Below are 18,237 nucleotides of genomic sequence, written 5' to 3' on the forward strand. Positions count from 1 at the left end.
CATTTATAATATCTGCAAAGGCCTCAAAACTCACAGTGTATCCGACCACTTTCTTCAAAAACATGGAAAAAAACCACCAGGTCTGAAGTGTATAGCCATACAAAAAGTAAGTAAAAACTGGAGAGGTGGTGACCTGGTAAAGGAGCTCAAGAAGACAGAAACAAAGTGGATATTTAATATGAAAACACTGGAACCTTTAGGACTCAATATAGATATTGAGTTAAATGCATTTCTTTAAAATATGAGTGGTACCTATTTTTACTAATAGAAGTCTATTTTTTATCTTCAAAATAATGAATTTTATTTTTCTGGCTGAAAAAACATGTGGTTCCCACCATTTTCGGCCATTTTGCGGACATCACTTCCGGTTTTATTAATAAAGTTATTTCTATAAATACTCAATCCGGTTAACAAACCAGTATCCTTGATAAAGTGCGCAGGACGCACGAAACGCGTTGGAGACAAGGAGAAGCTTCCAACTCCGTTCCCTTCCAGACCCGTCCACGATCCCCACAGCGCCCGGCGCTGACTTCCGGAATACCTCCGGTCATTTCCGCTACTTCCGGCACCCGCTACACGCGGCGAATACAACTCCACCGGACTGGAACGGCAGCTACCAGTTTCCTGTACAAACAAACATCGTGCACAGGACACCATACCACCCCGCAACGACCACGGTCCTCTCAAACTGCCGGCATTCCATCTCCAGCAAGTTTGACGATCACATTGGCCTCAGCGGTATGGATATGGTACTATTACCATCATAAACTGCCGTTCTTCAAGCACTGGATCGTAGGGTAAGCTAGGGACAGAAGTACTGGACCTCTCCTTACAATACAATATAATTTTTCCCCAAAAGGGTGTAAACATTATTTACTAACCTACAAGTTTTTTTACAGGTACCACTCGATTATATATTTATCTTTTTTCATATCCCATTATTTCCATATCCCATTATTTCCATTTATATATCCCTCAAAGCGCTCTTTTTCTCAATCAATATCGTCTAAAATCATAAGAGCAGCTGAAACTTAGCGCAAGAACTCCATTATAAACCCAAACAGCCCCAGCCTGTATCATCACAGCCCCCGCCTGTATCATCACAGCCCCCGCCTGTATCATCACAGCCCCCGCCTGTATCATCACAGCCCCCGCCTGTATCATCACAGCCCCCGCCCGTATCATCACAGCCCCCGCCCGTATCATCACATTCCCCGCCCGTATCATCACATTCCCCGCCCGTATCATCACATTCCCCGCCCGTATCATCACAGCCCCAGCCTGTATCATCACATTCCCCGCCTGTATCATCACAGCCCCCCGCCCGTATCATCACAGCCCCCCGCCTGCATCATCACACTCCCCGCCCGTATCATCACACTCCCTGCCTGTATCGTCACATTCCCCCCCACAGCCTCCACCTGTATCATCACAGCCCCCCGCCTGTATCATCACAGCCCCCCGCCTGTATCATCACAGCCCCCGCCTGTATCATCACAGCCCCCGCCTGTATCATCACAGCCCCCACCTGTATCATCACAGCCCCCGCCTGTATCATCACATTCCCCGCCTGTATCATCACAGCCCCCCGCCTGTATCATCACATTCCCCGCCTGTATCATCACAGCCCCCCGCCTGTATCATCACAGCCCCCGCCTGTATCATCACAACCCCTGCCCGTATCATCACATGCCCCCGCCTGTATCATCACAGCCCCCGCCTGTATCATCACAGCCCCCACCCTTATCATCAAAATCCCACGCCCATATCATAACATTCATCCCCGTATCATCACTGCCCCCGCCTGTATCATCACATTCCCCGCCTGTATCATCACATTCCCCGCCTGTATCATCACAGCCCCCGCCTGTATCATCACACTCCCCGCCAGTATCATCACAGCCCCCGCCTGTATCATCACAGCCCCCGCCTGTATCATCACACTCCCCGCCTGTATCATCACACTCCCCCCATAGCCCCCGCCTGTATCATCACACTCCCCGCCTGTATCATCACATTCCCCCCACAGCCTCCACCTGTTTCATCACATTCCCCGCCTGTATCATCACAGCCCCCGCCTGTATCATCACACTCCCCGCCTGTATCATCACATTCCCCCCACAGCCTCCACCTGTATCATCACATTCCCCGCCTGTATCATCACATTCCCCGCCTGTATCATCACATTCCCCGCCTGTATCATCACACTCCCCGCCTGTATCATCACAGCCCCCCACAGCCTCCACCTGTATCATCACACTCCCGCCTGTATCATCACATTCCCCCCACAGCCTCCACCTGTATCATCACACTCCCCGCCTGTATCATCACAGCCCCCCCCCCCCCCCTGCCTGTATCATCACAGTTCACCATCATGCAGAAATCTCCTGAGTATCCCAGAAGAGCAGGAGCCTCCACCCCCGGACGGCAGCTGTGAGATCACCAGGCCCTCTTGTATCGCTGGGCAGAGCCTTATGAATATGGTCTCATCAATGGAATTCCTGCTTACCCTGTGCCTATAAAAGACCACGAAGACGACTCTGTGTGTGCGACACTCACACTTTATTCCTGCTGTGCACATATTGTACATCTCACACTCCTACATACATCTACAGCAGCAGCTTCCAGCATTACGATGCACAGTAAGAGCATTGTAGTTATAAGGTGCTCGGACAGACGCGGAGAGGTCAGCTGACCAGTACCGACCTATCCTAGTTCTGCAGGGTCACAGGACAATATCACTGTGAGAGTAAGGGAATATAAAACATTCCCCCTGCTGATCCATGCTACAAACCCCCGACTATCACCAAGTATGTCTGGCGGGAGACAGATATATCATCCTGGCGGTACATCCCACCTCCTGTCCTGCTGATACTAATCACATATGTACTAACATACACCTCAGTGCAGTGTAATGGAACAAGGCATCTGTAAAATGCTTGGTGGGGGGATTCAGTGCAGCACAGTGTGATGCCCGGCAGTGCTAATATAGCCCATACGCTGGCACCGCTATGGGGTACAATGGAATCCCAGCAATGCCGGCGGCTGTGCTGAACTGAACCCCCCACACACTTTGAATTGTTAGTTTCATACATGATGAGGGTTCTTGTTCCTCGCCAGAGGCTCCAGGATGAGCCCCGAGTTCTTGTGCTCGCTCTGCTCATTGTACAAGTCATGTTTGTGAATGTAGTCCAGCACAGGATCTGGCACCAGGTATCGGACACTGAGCCCCCTCCTCAGGGCTCTGCGGACCTTCGTAGAGGAGATGTCATTGGTGATCCACTCCTCCACCATATGGATGTTATCCTTGTACTTCCACAGGACGTCAGATTCATAGATGACATTACGCGCATCGTTCCCCATCCGGGTGATACAGACCAGTCCAAAGGATGACACGATCTCTACAACGTCTTCTGGCTTCCACAGGTTGGGTGTCCGCAGAGACTCCAACATGTCTGCGCCACAGAGAAGCTTCACCTGAGGGGTGGCTGGGGATAGAGGAGAGAAGTGATGGATAGAGGCGGTAATAGTGCACAGAACTCCTGTATATACTCCAGTGCTCATAGGAAACCTTGTGTGATAGGAGAGAACGTAGGAAGTTATCTCCAGACTGGGCTTTATCGGCTTGTCCTGCCTGAAACTGTTATAATAAGCGGGTTCTAAAATATAACCTGCCCGGATGGTGTAATGGTCAGCATTACTGCCTCACAGCGCTGTGGTCATGGGTTCTATCCCCACCATGTGTTATATATACGGGGCAGTACGGATGGTGTAATGGTTAGCATTACTGCCTCACAGCGCTGTGGTCATGGGTTCTATCCCCACCATGTGTTATATATACGGGGCAGTACGGATGGTGTAATGGTTAGCATTACTGCCTCACAGCGCTGTGGTCATGGGTTCTATCCCCACCATGTGTTATATATACGGGGCAGTACGGCTGGTGTAATGGTTATATTACTGCCTCACAGCACTGAGGTCATGGGTTCTATCCCACCATGTGTTATATATACGGGGCAGTACGGATGGTGTAATGGTCAGCATTACTGCCTCACAGCGCTGTGGTCATGGGTTTTATCCCCACCATGTGTTATATATACGGGGCAGTACGGATGGTGTAATGGTTAGCATTACTGCCTCACAGCGCTGTGGTCATGGGTTCTATCCCCACCATGTGTTATATATACAGGGCAGTACGGATGGTGTAATGGTTAGCATTACTGCCTCACAGCACTGAGGTCATGGGTTCTATCCCCACCATGTGTTATATACACGGGGCAGTACGGATGGTGTAATGGTTAGCATTACTGCCTCACAGCGCTGAGGTCATGGGTTCTATTCCCACCATGTGTTATATATACGGGGCAGTACGGATGGTGTAATGGTTATATTACTGCCTCACAGCACTGAGGTCATGGGTTCTATCCCACCATGTGTTATATATACGGGGCAGTACGGATGGTGTAATGGTCAGCATTACTGCCTCACAGCGCTGTGGTCATGGGTTTTATCCCCACCATGTGTTATATATACGGGGCAGTACGGATGGTGTAATGGTTAGCATTACTGCCTCACAGCGCTGTGGTCATGGGTTCTATCCCCACCATGTGTTATATATACAGGGCAGTACGGATGGTGTAATGGTTAGCATTACTGCCTCACAGCACTGAGGTCATGGGTTTTATTCCCACCATGTGTTATATATACGGGGCAGTTCGCACGGTGTAGTGGTTAGCATTACTGCCTCACAGCGCTGTGGTCATGGGTTCTATCCCCACCATGTGTTATATATACAGGGCAGTACGGATGGTGTAATGGTTAGCATTACTGCCTCACAGCGCTGAGGTCATGGGTTCTATCCCCACCATGTGTTATATATACGGGGCAGTACGGATGGTGTAATGGTTAGCATTACTGCCTCACAGCACTGAGGTCATGGGTTCTATCCCCACCATGTGTTATATATACGGGGCAGTACGGATGGTGTAATGGTTAGCATTACTGCCTCACAGCGCTGCGGTCATGGGTTCTATCCCCACCATGTGTTATATATACGGGGCAGTACGGATGGTGTAATGGTTACATTACTGCCTCACAGCACTGAGGTCATGGGTTCTATCCCCACCATGTGTTATATATACGGGGCAGTACGGATGGTGTAATGGTTACATTACTGCCTCACAGCACTGAGGTCATGGGTTCTATTCCCACCATGTGTTATATATACGGGGCAGTACGGACGGTGTAATGGTTAGTATTACTACCTCACAGCGCTGAGGTCATGGGTTCTATCCCCACCATGTGTTATATATACGGGCAGTACGGATGGTGTAATGGTTACATTACTGCCTCACAGCGCTGAGGTCATGGGTTCTATCCCCACCATGTGTTATATATACGGGGCAGTACGGACGATGTAATGGTTATAGCATTACTGCCTCACAGCACTGAGATCATGGGTTCTATCCCCACCATGTGTTATATATACGGGGCAGTACGGATGGTGTAATGGTTAGCATTACTGCCTCACAGCACTGAGATCATGGGTTCTATTCCCACCATGTGTTATATATACGGGGCAGTACGGATGGTGTAATGGTTAGCATTACTGCCTCACAGCACTGCGGTCATGGGATCGATTCCCACCATGTGTTATATATACGGGGCAGTACGGACGGTGTAATGGTTACATTACTGCCTCACAGCACTGAGCTCATGGGTTCTATCCCCACCATGTGTTATATATACGGGGCAGTACGGACGGTGTAGTGGTTAGCATTACTGCCTCACAGCGCTGCGGTCATGGGTTCTATCCCCACCATGTGTTATATATACGGGGCAGTACGGACGGTGTAATGGTTAGCATTACTGCCTCACAGCACTGAGGTCATGGGTTCTATCCCCACCATGTGTTATGTATACGGGGCAGTACGGACGGTGTAGTGGTTACATTACTGCCTCACAGCGCTGAGGTCATGGGTACTATCCCCACCATGTGTTATATATACGGGGCAGTACGGATGGTGTAATGGTTACATTACTGCATCACAGCGCTGAGGTCATGGGTTCTATTCCCACCATGTGTTATATATACGGGGCAGTACGGATGGTGTAATGGTTACATTACTGCATCACAGCGCTGAGGTCATGGGTTCTATCCCCACCATGTGTTATATATACGGGGCAGTACGGATGGTGTAATGGTTAGCATTACTGCCTCACAGCACTGAGGTCATGGGTTCTATCCCCACCATGTGTTATATATACGGGGCAGTACGGACGGTGTAATGGTTATAGCATTACTGCCTCACCGCACTGCGGTCATGGGATCTATTCCCACCATGTGTTATATATACGGGGCAGTACGGATGGTGTAATGGTTACATTACTGCCTCACAGCGCTGCGGTCATGGGATCCATTCCCACCATGGCCCTAACTGTGTGGAGTTTGTATTTTCTATCCGTGCTTGCGTGGGTTTCCTCCGGGTGCTCCGGTTTCCTCCCACAATCCAAAAATATACTGGTAGGCTAATTGGAACCCAACAAAATTAACCCTAGAATGTCTGTGTGTGCATGTACATGTGGAAGGGAATATAGATTGTAAGCTCCACTGGGGCAGGGAGTTACATACATCCATCAAGTTCAACCTAGGTTTTAATAGCTTTTCCCTTGCTGTATAGTATGTTGTTAAAGACATTTCATGATTACTATTTGTACCCATGGATGTTATTAACCAATAAATGCTTATCCAACCTTAATTTGAACATATTTATTGTCTGTGCTGACACCACCTCCCCAGGAAAATCGTTCCAAAGTTTGACTGCTCTGACCGAATATAATTTTTTCTTCTAAGGGAACAAAATCTTTTTTTCTTCTAATCTAAACTCGTGCCCTCTCGTCCTAGATTCCTTTCTAGCAGTAAAAAGCAAGTGATGTAAAAAGTGATGTGAATGTTCAAATATTCTCTGTACAGCACTGCGGAATATGTGTATTCTATATAAGAAACTGTTGTATAAGAAAGCGTTAAATAAATATAACGCGCATTTGCCTAAACATCCTGTGCGTGACTATGCGTGCAATGCACCATATTTGGCATCACTGGGACATAAATCATGGGCCTGGGAGGATGGGACAGACAAAGGGTGACCTGGGAGGATGGGACAGAATGTCCGACCTCCATGCTGTGGGAGGGTGGGGGCTGTGTGACGGCCAGAAGTCAGTGTGGTCAGTATGGCAGCAGATGAGGAGTGACCTTCACAAAGATACTTGTGGGGATTCATTTATGTATGGGGGAGAGGATAGCAATACGTGCAGTTATGGGGGAATGTGTTGCTGTGGGAAGGAATGGGGGGATGTGTTAAGGCAGGGAGGGATGGTGGCAAGGGAACGGTGTTGCTGTGGGACATGAGTGGTGGTGGGGGTTGTTGTGAGACAGGTGCAGAGTGGGGGGATTGCTGTGGGACAAGCTTGGTGGAGGTGTTGCTGTGGGAAAAGTGCAGAGTGGGGAGGGTGTTACTGTGGGACAGGTACAGAGTGTGGGGGGGGTGCTGCTGTGGGACAGGCGTGGTGAGGGCTGTTGCTGTGGGAAAAGTGCAGAGTGGGGGGTGTTACTGTGGGACAGGTACAGAGTGGGGGGGGGGTGTTGCTGTGGGACAGGCGTGGTGGGGGGGTGTTGCTGTGGGACAGGCGTGGTGGAGGCTGTGGGACAGGTGCAGGGGGTATGGATGAGAGGACGTAAGTGACGGTGGCAGAAAGTAGAAACTTTCTCTTGGAGGGGGGCAGAAAGTGTCACGGGTGAGGGGAGAACATGGCTAAGAGCTGAGAGACCCTGTAACATACACCACCCATCTTGGTAACTACATGCATGGAACACGAATTACCACCACAGACGGAGCCTGGGCCACCGTTGCCCCTGACGTTATACCTTTACTCTCCGGACAGTTATGGTCGGTGACATCTTGGCAGCTGTTCTCTCTCTTCCTCTTGTGACCCTTTTTGTACCCCGTCTTCCTCTGGCCCGAGCTGGTGTGGGCACCTCCAAGCTGCTGCTGCTGGTGATGTCTGGAGGGAGCACAATGCCAGAAATGTTTGTCACCTGCCTCTGACGCTGCCAGGAGGACGCCCATTACCACCACTCTCCATATTACCTTAATACCAGCACAGTCTCTGTCCATTCCTTCTTTGTACATTCCCAGGTATCCACCTCTATCCAATCAGATGTCTCGGTTGCCAGCCGTGCCATAGTCAGCCGATGAGACCCCGCCACAAGCCCCTTCTTCAAGTAGCCATCACTCACAGGAGATATGATGCCTTTCACTACCTTGTATCTCCCTGTTTCATAAAGCACATGGTGTATTTATAATGCACATTTCTACCCTGTTCCCTGGTCATATGTGCGGAGCCCCTATGGGCCGTCCCAACCTTTATCTCTCCTTATAAATGAGTGGCCTGTGATGTGATCCTGGGGTTCACTTACCTGTTCCTTGCAGATAGTCACGGGCCAGTTCAAACAGACGCAGGTGCATCACAGTGATAGGGTTAAAGGAGCCCGTGGCCAGCAGCACCACCTCCGTCAGGTCATCCGCCTTCTCCATGGGCTCTTGTGGCAGCCAGGAATCCACGTGGACGGTGGCTGGGTTCCTCACACAAGCTGGAAAGGGGACAATGGACAAAGATCTTGCACCTTAGTATCCTAATGGATGAGTCACATGAAGTCCAAATATCACAAATGTCAATTCCATTGGTTGCCAGGTGCCACCAGCCGGCCACGTCCTGTGGATGTCTTGTCAAGCACAGGGCAGTTACTGTATTGGCTGCTTCCTCTAAATGAAATGTGATGGTTGATGATTGTTCTATTACCAGTATACCACTAGGACATCAGCCCAGGCCACCAAATGGAACAGACACGTGGCAAGTCAGAGAGGGGATTGGGAATCCGCAGCTCAGTGGCACATGGCGGGTGTGACGGGTGACACGGCTTACGGCTGATAGTACATTGCAGCAGATAGTAATGAGGAAACAGATTATTTCATCAGAGACTGTTGCAAAATGGGGTAGCAACCGCAAAGCACATGGGAATTCCATCCATTCTGTATGCTGGTTCCTTATATATGACAGCAGATGCCTGTGTACCGGCAGATGTACCGCCACAATTATATACAGTATACAGAAATCTCATTCATTTTACAGTTCTCATATTGCACAAGTCCTGATAAGGCATCAATGGACGTTGTTAGTACATAGGCGAGCAGAAGTGACTGTGTAGCTGGGTCAGATGTAACGCAGCATGACACAATGTTTGTGTTGTAATACAGTCTGCTAGGGGAGGTTACACAACACACTGTACAATCAGTGGCACTGACCCCTGTGCACAATACTCCGGGCCGGGCAGGATATGGGTCAGAGGTAGTCAGGAGTCACAGCACCCAATTATGTCAGCATCTGTGCCGCCCCCTAATGTTCCCCTCTGTCCCCAGATTACTGTATGGATGCTGGGGGTGTAGGTCTCTCACCAGTCAGGAACGGTATAGCCTCCAGCAGAGATATACAGGGAAGTGTGCGGATAAGTTCCTGACGCTTATATGAAGGGCTGCAAAATATTACAAATCAGCATTTAACCATGCAGGAGGATGTCACCAGTGAGCCAATAGGAAGCCATAAATCTGTGCAGTCTGTGGGTGTCCCACCCTGTACCGCCTAGGGTGGGGGCCGTCAGAGCCTAGAGCATGTTCCATATCTTTCCACCTGTCATACGCTTCATTTTTATTTTCTTAGGGTGGGTTGGAATGGGGCTTTGTATCCAACAGATCTGGCAGCACAGAGCATATCATGGTAAACAAACAGGGGGCAGAGCTTGCAGGAGGCAGACACAATCAGATCTATGATCTGGGGTCAGGGCTGGCAGGAGGCAGGTACAATCAGATCTATAATCTGGGGTCAGGGTTTGTAGGAGGCAGGCACAATCAGATCTGTAATCTGGGGTCAGAGCTGGCAGGAAGCAGACAAAATCAGATCTATAATCTGGGGTCAGGGCTGGCAGAAGGCAGGCACAATCAGATCTATAATCTGGGGTCAGGGCTGGTAGGAGGCAGGCACAATCAAATCTGCAATCTGGGATCAGGGCTGGCGGGAAGCAGACAAAATCAGATCTACAATCTGAGGTCAGGGATGGCAGGAAGCAGAATAAATCAGATCTATAATCTGGGGTCAGGGCTTGCAGGAAGCAGACACAATCAGATCTATAATCTGGGGTCAGGGCTAGTAGGAGGCAGGCAAAATCAGATCTGTAATCTGAGGTCAGGGCTGTCAGGAAGCAGACACAATCATATCTATAATCTGGGGTCAGGGTTGGCAGGAAGCAGACACAATCAGATCTACAATCTGGGATCAGGGCTGGCAGGAAGCAGACACAATCAGATCTATAATTTGGGATCAGGGCTGGCAGGAAGCAGGCACAATTAGATCTATAATCTGGGGTCAGGGCTGGCAGGAAGCAGGCACAATCAGATCTATAATCAGGTCAGGGCTGGCAGGAAGCAGGCACAATCAGATATAAATTCTGGGGTCAGGGCAGCAGACAAAAACCTAATCCAGAATCTGGCCATTATAAGGACAGGAGAGAGCAGCGAGATACAAAGCATGCCAAGCCAGCAATGGAGACATGGGGGCATAGGCCCAGACATACAGGAACCATCACCGAAATAGATGCTATTTATACCCACATGAGCCAATAAGCTCAGGTCTATAATAAAGCCCCTCAGGAGAAAGGCCGTCCGGGGGAAGAAAGGGATTCTAGGAGTCTCCATGATCATCAGAATAGATGGCAGAAAAGCTAGAACATCTACATGCAGTACACTAGTGCCTATTGCTATGTGCCAGCTGCGAGCACAGAAGGCAGGCCCTACGTCTAACAACTCAGCGTTGAAATCGTACATGGGCACCATTATCAGCCAGCATGGGCACTATTATAAGACAGCGTGGGTACCGTTATTAGCCAGCGTTATTAGCCAGCGTTATTAGCCAGTGTGGGCACCTTTATTAGCCAGCGTGGGCACCGTTATTAGCCGACGTGGGCACCGTTATTAGCCAGCGTGGGCAGGTTGGGATCATTTGGTCTACAGCATGATGGTCGACAGTAATTAGGTCGACACTATTAGGTCGACATTGGTCTAGGTCGACATGGGAAAAGGTCGACATGGTTATAGGTCAAAAGGTCATTAGGTTGACAGTTCGTTAGGTCGACAGGTCATTAGTTCGACAATGTCTAGGTCAACAGTCAAAATGTCGACATGGGGTTTTTCACTGTTTTTTTACCTGAATGTCAACACAGTCAACATGGACACAGTTTAAAGTGCACTGCATCCCCTCGCATCCCTCGCTGCGCTTGCAATGCGTCGGAAACGGGGCCTCGTTACGCTCGGCACACTATTTTATTCTCCCACCATGCCCTAGTGGTTGGTAGGGCATGAAATACCACCTGTCACAGCGGCGTAACTATAGCACCGCAGCCACCGCGCGGGGCGCTGTGCATGTGGTGGCGCCGGGGGCTGCGGTGCTATATATACACCCCCCCCCCCAATCCCCCGCAGACACCTATCTCGCTGGTCCCGGCAGCTCCGTTCTTCTGCTGAGGACCACCACAAAATGGCAGCCCCCATATAGCACACAGTTCTCTGAAACTGTCTGCTGTATGGGGGCGGCCATTTTGTGGTGGTCCTCAGCAGAAGAACGGAGCCGCCGGGACCAGCGCGATAGGTAAGACTGCGGGGGATTGGGGGGGGGGGGGGTTTGCATGGGCGGCCCAAAACTTAGCTACGCCACTGGCCTGTCGGCACATGTCGGCTCAAAGAACAGTGAAAAACCCATGTCGACCTAGACACTGTTGAACTAACGACCTGTCGAACTAATGACATTTCGACTTAGAACCATGTCGACTTTTCCCATGACGACCTAATAATGTCGACCTGTTGACTATAGAATATCATGCTGTAGACCAAAGGACCGAATCCCGCGTGGGCAGAGTTATCAACCAGCATGGGCAGTGTTATCAGCCAGCGTGGGCAGTGTTATCAGCCAGCGTGGGCAGTGTTATTAGTCAGTGTGGGCAGTGTTATCAGCCAGCGTGGGCAGTGTTATTAGTCAGTGTGGGCAGTGTTATCAGCCAGTGTGGGCAGTGTTATCAGCCAGTGTGGGCAGTGTTATTAGTTAGCGTGGGCAGTGTTATTAGTTAGCGTGGGTACCGTTATAAGCCAGTGTAGGCACCATTATCAGCCAGTGTAGGCACCGTTATTAGCCAGCGTGGGCAGTGTTATTAGCCAGTGTAGGCACCGTTATTAGCCAGTGTGGGCACTGTTATTAGCCAGCGTGGGCAATGTTATTAGCCAGCGTGGGCAGTGTTATTAGTCAGTGTGGGCAGTGTTATCAGCCAGTGTGGACAGTGTTATTAGTCAGTGTGGGCAGTGTTATCAGCCAGTGTGGGCAGTGTTATTAGTTATCGTGGGTACCGTTATAAGCCAGTGTAGGCACCATTATCAGCCAGTGTGGGCAGTGTTATCAGCCAGCGTGGGCAGTGTTATTAGCCAGTGTAGGCACCGTTATTAGCCAGTGTGGGCACTGTTATTAGCCAGCGTGGGCAATGTTATTAGCCAGCGTGGGCAGTGTTATTAGTCAGTGTGGGCAATGTTATTAGCCAGCGTGGGCAGTGTTATCAGCCAGCGTGGGCAGTGTTATTAGCCAGCGTGGGCACCGTTATTAGCCAGTGTGGGCAATGTTATTAGCCAGCGTGGGCAATGTTATTAGCCAGCGTGGGCAGTGTTATTAGTCAGTGTGGGCAGTGTTATCAGCCAGCGTGGGCAGTGTTATTAGTCAGTGTGGGCAGTGTTATCAGCCAGTGTGGGCAGTGTTATCAGCCAGTGTGGGCAGTGTTATTAGTTATCGTGGGTACCATTATAAGCCAGTGTAGGCACCGTTATTAGCCAGCGTGGGCAGTGTTATTAGCCAGTGTAGGCACCGTTATTAGCCAGTGTGGGCAATGTTATTAGTTAGTGTGGGCAGTGTTATCAGCCAGCATGGGCACCTTTATTAGCCAGTGTGGGCAGTGTTATTAGTTAGCGTGGGTACCGTTATAAGCCAGTGTAGGCACCGTTATTAGCCAGTGTGGGCAGTGTTATCAGCCAGCGTGGGCAGTGTTATTAGTCAGTGTGGGCAGTGTTATCAGCCAGTGTGGGCAGTGTTATCAGCCAGTGTGGGCAGTGTTATTAGTTAGCGTGGGCAGTGTTATTAGTTAGCGTGGGTACCGTTATAAGCCAGTGTAGGCACCATTATCAGCCAGTGTAGGCACCGTTATTAGCCAGCGTGGGCAGTGTTATTAGCCAGTGTAGGCACCGTTATTAGCCAGTGTGGGCACTGTTATTAGCCAGCGTGGGCAATGTTATTAGCCAGCGTGGGCAGTGTTATTAGTCAGTGTGGGCAGTGTTATCAGCCAGTGTGGACAGTGTTATTAGTCAGTGTGGGCAGTGTTATCAGCCAGTGTGGGCAGTGTTATTAGTTATCGTGGGTACCGTTATAAGCCAGTGTAGGCACCATTATCAGCCAGTGTGGGCAGTGTTATCAGCCAGCGTGGGCAGTGTTATTAGCCAGTGTAGGCACCGTTATTAGCCAGTGTGGGCACTGTTATTAGCCAGCGTGGGCAATGTTATTAGCCAGCGTGGGCAGTGTTATTAGTCAGTGTGGGCAATGTTATTAGCCAGCGTGGGCAGTGTTATCAGCCAGCGTGGGCAGTGTTATTAGCCAGCGTGGGCACCGTTATTAGCCAGTGTGGGCAATGTTATTAGCCAGCGTGGGCAATGTTATTAGCCAGCATGGGCAGTGTTATTAGTCAGTGTGGGCAGTGTTATCAGCCAGCGTGGGCAGTGTTATTAGTCAGTGTGGGCAGTGTTATCAGCCAGTGTGGGCAGTGTTATCAGCCAGTGTGGGCAGTGTTATTAGTTATCGTGGGTACCATTATAAGCCAGTGTAGGCACCGTTATTAGCCAGCGTGGGCAGTGTTATTAGCCAGTGTAGGCACCGTTATTAGCCAGTGTGGGCAATGTTATTAGTTAGTGTGGGCAGTGTTATCAGCCAGCATGGGCACCTTTATTAGCCAGTGTGGGCAGTGTTATTAGTTAGCGTGGGTACCGTTATAAGCCAGTGTAGGCACCGTTATTAGCCAGTGTGGGCAGTGTTATTAGCCAGCGTGGGCACCGTTATTAGCCAGTGTGGGCAATGTTATTAGCCAGCGTGGGCAATGTTATTAGCCAGCGTGGGCAGTGTTATTAGTCAGTGTGGGCAGTGTTATCAGCCAGCGTGGGCAGTGTTATTAGTCAGTGTGGGCAGTGTTATCAGCCAGTGTGGGCAGTGTTATCAGCCAGTGTGGGCAGTGTTATTAGTTATCGTGGGTACCATTATAAGCCAGTGTAGGCACCGTTATTAGCCAGCGTGGGCAGTGTTATTAGCCAGTGTAGGCACCGTTATTAGCCAGTGTGGGCAATGTTATTAGTTAGTGTGGGCAGTGTTATCAGCCAGCATGGGCACCTTTATTAGCCAGTGTGGGCAGTGTTATTAGTTAGCGTGGGTACCGTTATAAGCCAGTGTAGGCACCGTTATTAGCCAGTGTGGGCAGTGTTATCAGCCAGCGTGGGCAGTGTTATTAGTCAGTGTGGGCAGTGTTATCAGCCAGTGTGGGCAGTGTTATCAGCCAGTGTGGGCAGTGTTATTAGTTAGCGTGGGCAGTGTTATTAGTTAGCGTGGGTACCGTTATAAGCCAGTGTAGGCACCATTATCAGCCAGTGTAGGCACCGTTATTAGCCAGCGTGGGCAGTGTTATTAGCCAGTGTAGGCACCGTTATTAGCCAGTGTGGGCACTGTTATTAGCCAGCGTGGGCAATGTTATTAGCCAGCGTGGGCAGTGTTATTAGTCAGTGTGGGCAGTGTTATCAGCCAGTGTGGACAGTGTTATTAGTCAGTGTGGGCAGTGTTATCAGCCAGTGTGGGCAGTGTTATTAGTTATCGTGGGTACCGTTATAAGCCAGTGTAGGCACCATTATCAGCCAGTGTGGGCAGTGTTATCAGCCAGCGTGGGCAGTGTTATTAGCCAGTGTAGGCACCGTTATTAGCCAGTGTGGGCACTGTTATTAGCCAGCGTGGGCAATGTTATTAGCCAGCGTGGGCAGTGTTATTAGTCAGTGTGGGCAATGTTATTAGCCAGCGTGGGCAGTGTTATCAGCCAGCGTGGGCAGTGTTATTAGCCAGCGTGGGCACCGTTATTAGCCAGTGTGGGCAATGTTATTAGCCAGCGTGGGCAATGTTATTAGCCAGCATGGGCAGTGTTATTAGTCAGTGTGGGCAGTGTTATCAGCCAGCGTGGGCAGTGTTATTAGTCAGTGTGGGCAGTGTTATCAGCCAGTGTGGGCAGTGTTATCAGCCAGTGTGGGCAGTGTTATTAGTTATCGTGGGTACCATTATAAGCCAGTGTAGGCACCGTTATTAGCCAGCGTGGGCAGTGTTATTAGCCAGTGTAGGCACCGTTATTAGCCAGTGTGGGCAATGTTATTAGTTAGTGTGGGCAGTGTTATCAGCCAGCATGGGCACCTTTATTAGCCAGTGTGGGCAGTGTTATTAGTTAGCGTGGGTACCGTTATAAGCCAGTGTAGGCACCGTTATTAGCCAGTGTGGGCAGTGTTATTAGCCAGTGTAGGCACCGTTATTAGCCAGCGTGGGCAGTGTTATTAGCCAGTGTAGGCACCGTTATTAGCCAGCGTGGGCAGTGTTATTAGCCAGCGTGGGCAGTGTTATCAGCCAGTGTGGGCACTGTTATTAGCCAGCGTGGGCAGTGTTATTAGCCAGCGTGGGCACCGTTATTAGCCAGTGTGGGCAATGTTATTAGCCAGTGTGGGCACTGTTATCAGCCAGCATGGGCAGTGTTATTAGCCAGTGTGGGCAGTGTTATTAGCCAGTGTGGGCACCGTTATTAGCCAGTGTGGGCAATGTTATTAGCCAGCATGGGCAGTGTTATTAGCCAGCATGGGCAGTGTTATCAGGAACCCGGTAAATCTGAGGCCATGCCCACTCCCGATACCCCTTCCCCTTTTTGCATCTGAGAAAACAGTTCCCAAATCCCCAACAGCTGTGCTGTCCGGGCCACTTCCACAAAATGGTACGTCGCTGCCCCCTGAGCCCACTGCACAACGCACAGATGTCCGAAAATAGGCCGTTTGTGATTTTAGGACTTCTGCGTCTGATAATGAATGAGGCCCATTATCACAATGCTGCTGGGTGTTGCTGGACGGTGATTAGCGAGACAAACTGCTTAATGGGTGTGTTATGGGAGTGTCAGTGACAACAGCTACATAGACAGGGAAAGCGCATCTGCCATAAGGCTGGAACAGATTTTCCTGGAGTGTACGTAATCGGTATTACTGCATGCATGGAGGCGGACAGTCCGCGCCTATCCGGCCTGTGATTAGATAACAGACAATGCACAAGGTATACAGTATATAAGTATAATCTGACTCACCCTCTGCCCGCTGTGGGCTCCTTGCCCAGCTGTCTCTGCCAGTCCCAGAACACGCACGGCTAGCACAATGAGGCAGTAATAAGCCCCAAATCAGTAGGCGCCCCTGGTTGTTTAGCAACCAAGCGAAGGCATTATGGGGTTTGTACTTGATGACTCTGGGGCAGAGGGGTAGAACTATTCTGGTCAGCCCCAGCATGCGGGCGACGGATTGCGGAAAACTGAGAGTCTTGCAGGCAAACTGATCAAAACTGCAAATAATAAAACATAAAATACATGAAATGCTCTAGAAAAACAAGCAAACAAAAAAACAACAACACAGAAACATAAACACAATAACAGCAAAATGTGCAAAACAATACATAAAGGACCTACAGCGTTGCCTTATCATGCCATATAATTCTACAAGTTTTGGTACTTGTGTACTATCACGGCACCCATCGCATTGCAGACCATATCGCATGCAATGCGATGCGATATCGCGCCATGCTCCACAATGCCATACAATGCGATGGGATGCAATTATAAATTGTATAAGCACCCTAATGGGGGCTTACAATGTTAAATGCACCCCCACGCCACCCCCCAGTATAAACGTGAACCTGAAGCGTGGCAAGCGCAGCGGTACGTGTCCTACGATCTTTTCATACCCCCACTATCCACGTCGGTGTGGAGTTGATCTTATACAGTGCGGCGAGCGCAGCGAACCTCCGAGCCCGAAGCGTGGCGAGCGCAGCGAACCCCGCGAGGGGACGTGCAGAACTTTACAGGTATACGCATCCGCTCGCCACGCTTCGGGCTTTATAAGATCAACTCCACACCATTAGGGTGCTTATACAATTTAACATCGTATATGGGGCAAAATCGCATCGCATGCCATTGGGTGTATGGCATGCGATCAAAAATCAGGCGACTAATTATCGTGGGCACCGTGCTAGTACACAAGTACCCAAGTTTTTGATATGTGATTCAATGCTGCTCCATCGGCTTCCTGTCCATATTAATAGACAAATAACTATATTCAAAAAGATTATTTACGGACATAATTTCATTGCAAAAATCAATCGTATTTAGGATAATAAAGAACGGCGGCTCTGATTGGACGGACCCGGGGAGACACGCCATTATGCCGGTTAGGGAGCATGCGTTATTATATTCACAGTCACGTGTTGTAATACATATGCGCGGGATGTTTAGGATAAAGAGTATCTGTACTACAGCTCGCAGGGATACGGTGGAGGCGCGGAACGCTTTATGTACAGGCGCGAAGAGGATTCACAGCTTTGTTGCTGGAGAAGATAAGGAATACATCCCTGCACTGTATTCTATTACTGCAAATAAGAGAGAGATATTCAGGTTGGTTTGCAAGAGCAAACTCTTTCTTTAATGGACAAAACCATGCTGCACTGCAGAGGGGCAGATGTAACATGTGCAGAGAGAGTTAGATTTGGGTGGGGTTTGTACTTCAAACTGAAATCTAAATTGCAGTGCAAGAATGAAGCAGCAAGTATTTACCCTGCACAGAAACAAAATAACTCCCCCAAATCTAACTCTCTCTGCACATGTTACATCTGCCCCACCTGCAGTGCACGTGGGTTTGTCTATTAAAGAAGGAGTTTGCTTTTGCAAACCAACCTGAATCAGCCCCAAGGTACTGGCCAACCTGCGTGCCAAGCCAGCACAGGCAG

At 49.7% G+C, this 18,237-nt stretch overlaps 1 protein-coding gene across 1 annotated transcript in view; it reads right to left on the minus strand.

Annotated features, from left to right (window-relative positions):
• Positions 1-18,237, minus strand: part of NMNAT1 (nicotinamide nucleotide adenylyltransferase 1) — a 63,450-nt gene that overhangs the window by 22,384 nt on the left and 22,829 nt on the right. Inside the window, exons 2-7 of the mRNA XM_083161581.1 lie at positions 16,553-16,800; positions 8,477-8,650; positions 8,148-8,331; positions 7,925-8,061; positions 3,091-3,488; positions 417-624 (exon numbers count right to left, since the gene is read on the minus strand). Coding sequence (XP_083017707.1) covers positions 417-624; positions 3,091-3,488; positions 7,925-8,061; positions 8,148-8,331; positions 8,477-8,650; positions 16,553-16,748 — 1,297 coding nt within the window. The 5' untranslated portion in view covers positions 16,749-16,800. The remainder of the gene's footprint in view (positions 1-416; positions 625-3,090; positions 3,489-7,924; positions 8,062-8,147; positions 8,332-8,476; positions 8,651-16,552; positions 16,801-18,237) is intronic.

This window comes from Crinia signifera, chromosome 19 (genome assembly GCF_055691185.1).
Source record: "Crinia signifera chromosome 19, ASM5569118v1, whole genome shotgun sequence".
In the NCBI taxonomy this organism is placed as follows: Eukaryota; Metazoa; Chordata; class Amphibia; order Anura; family Myobatrachidae; genus Crinia; species Crinia signifera.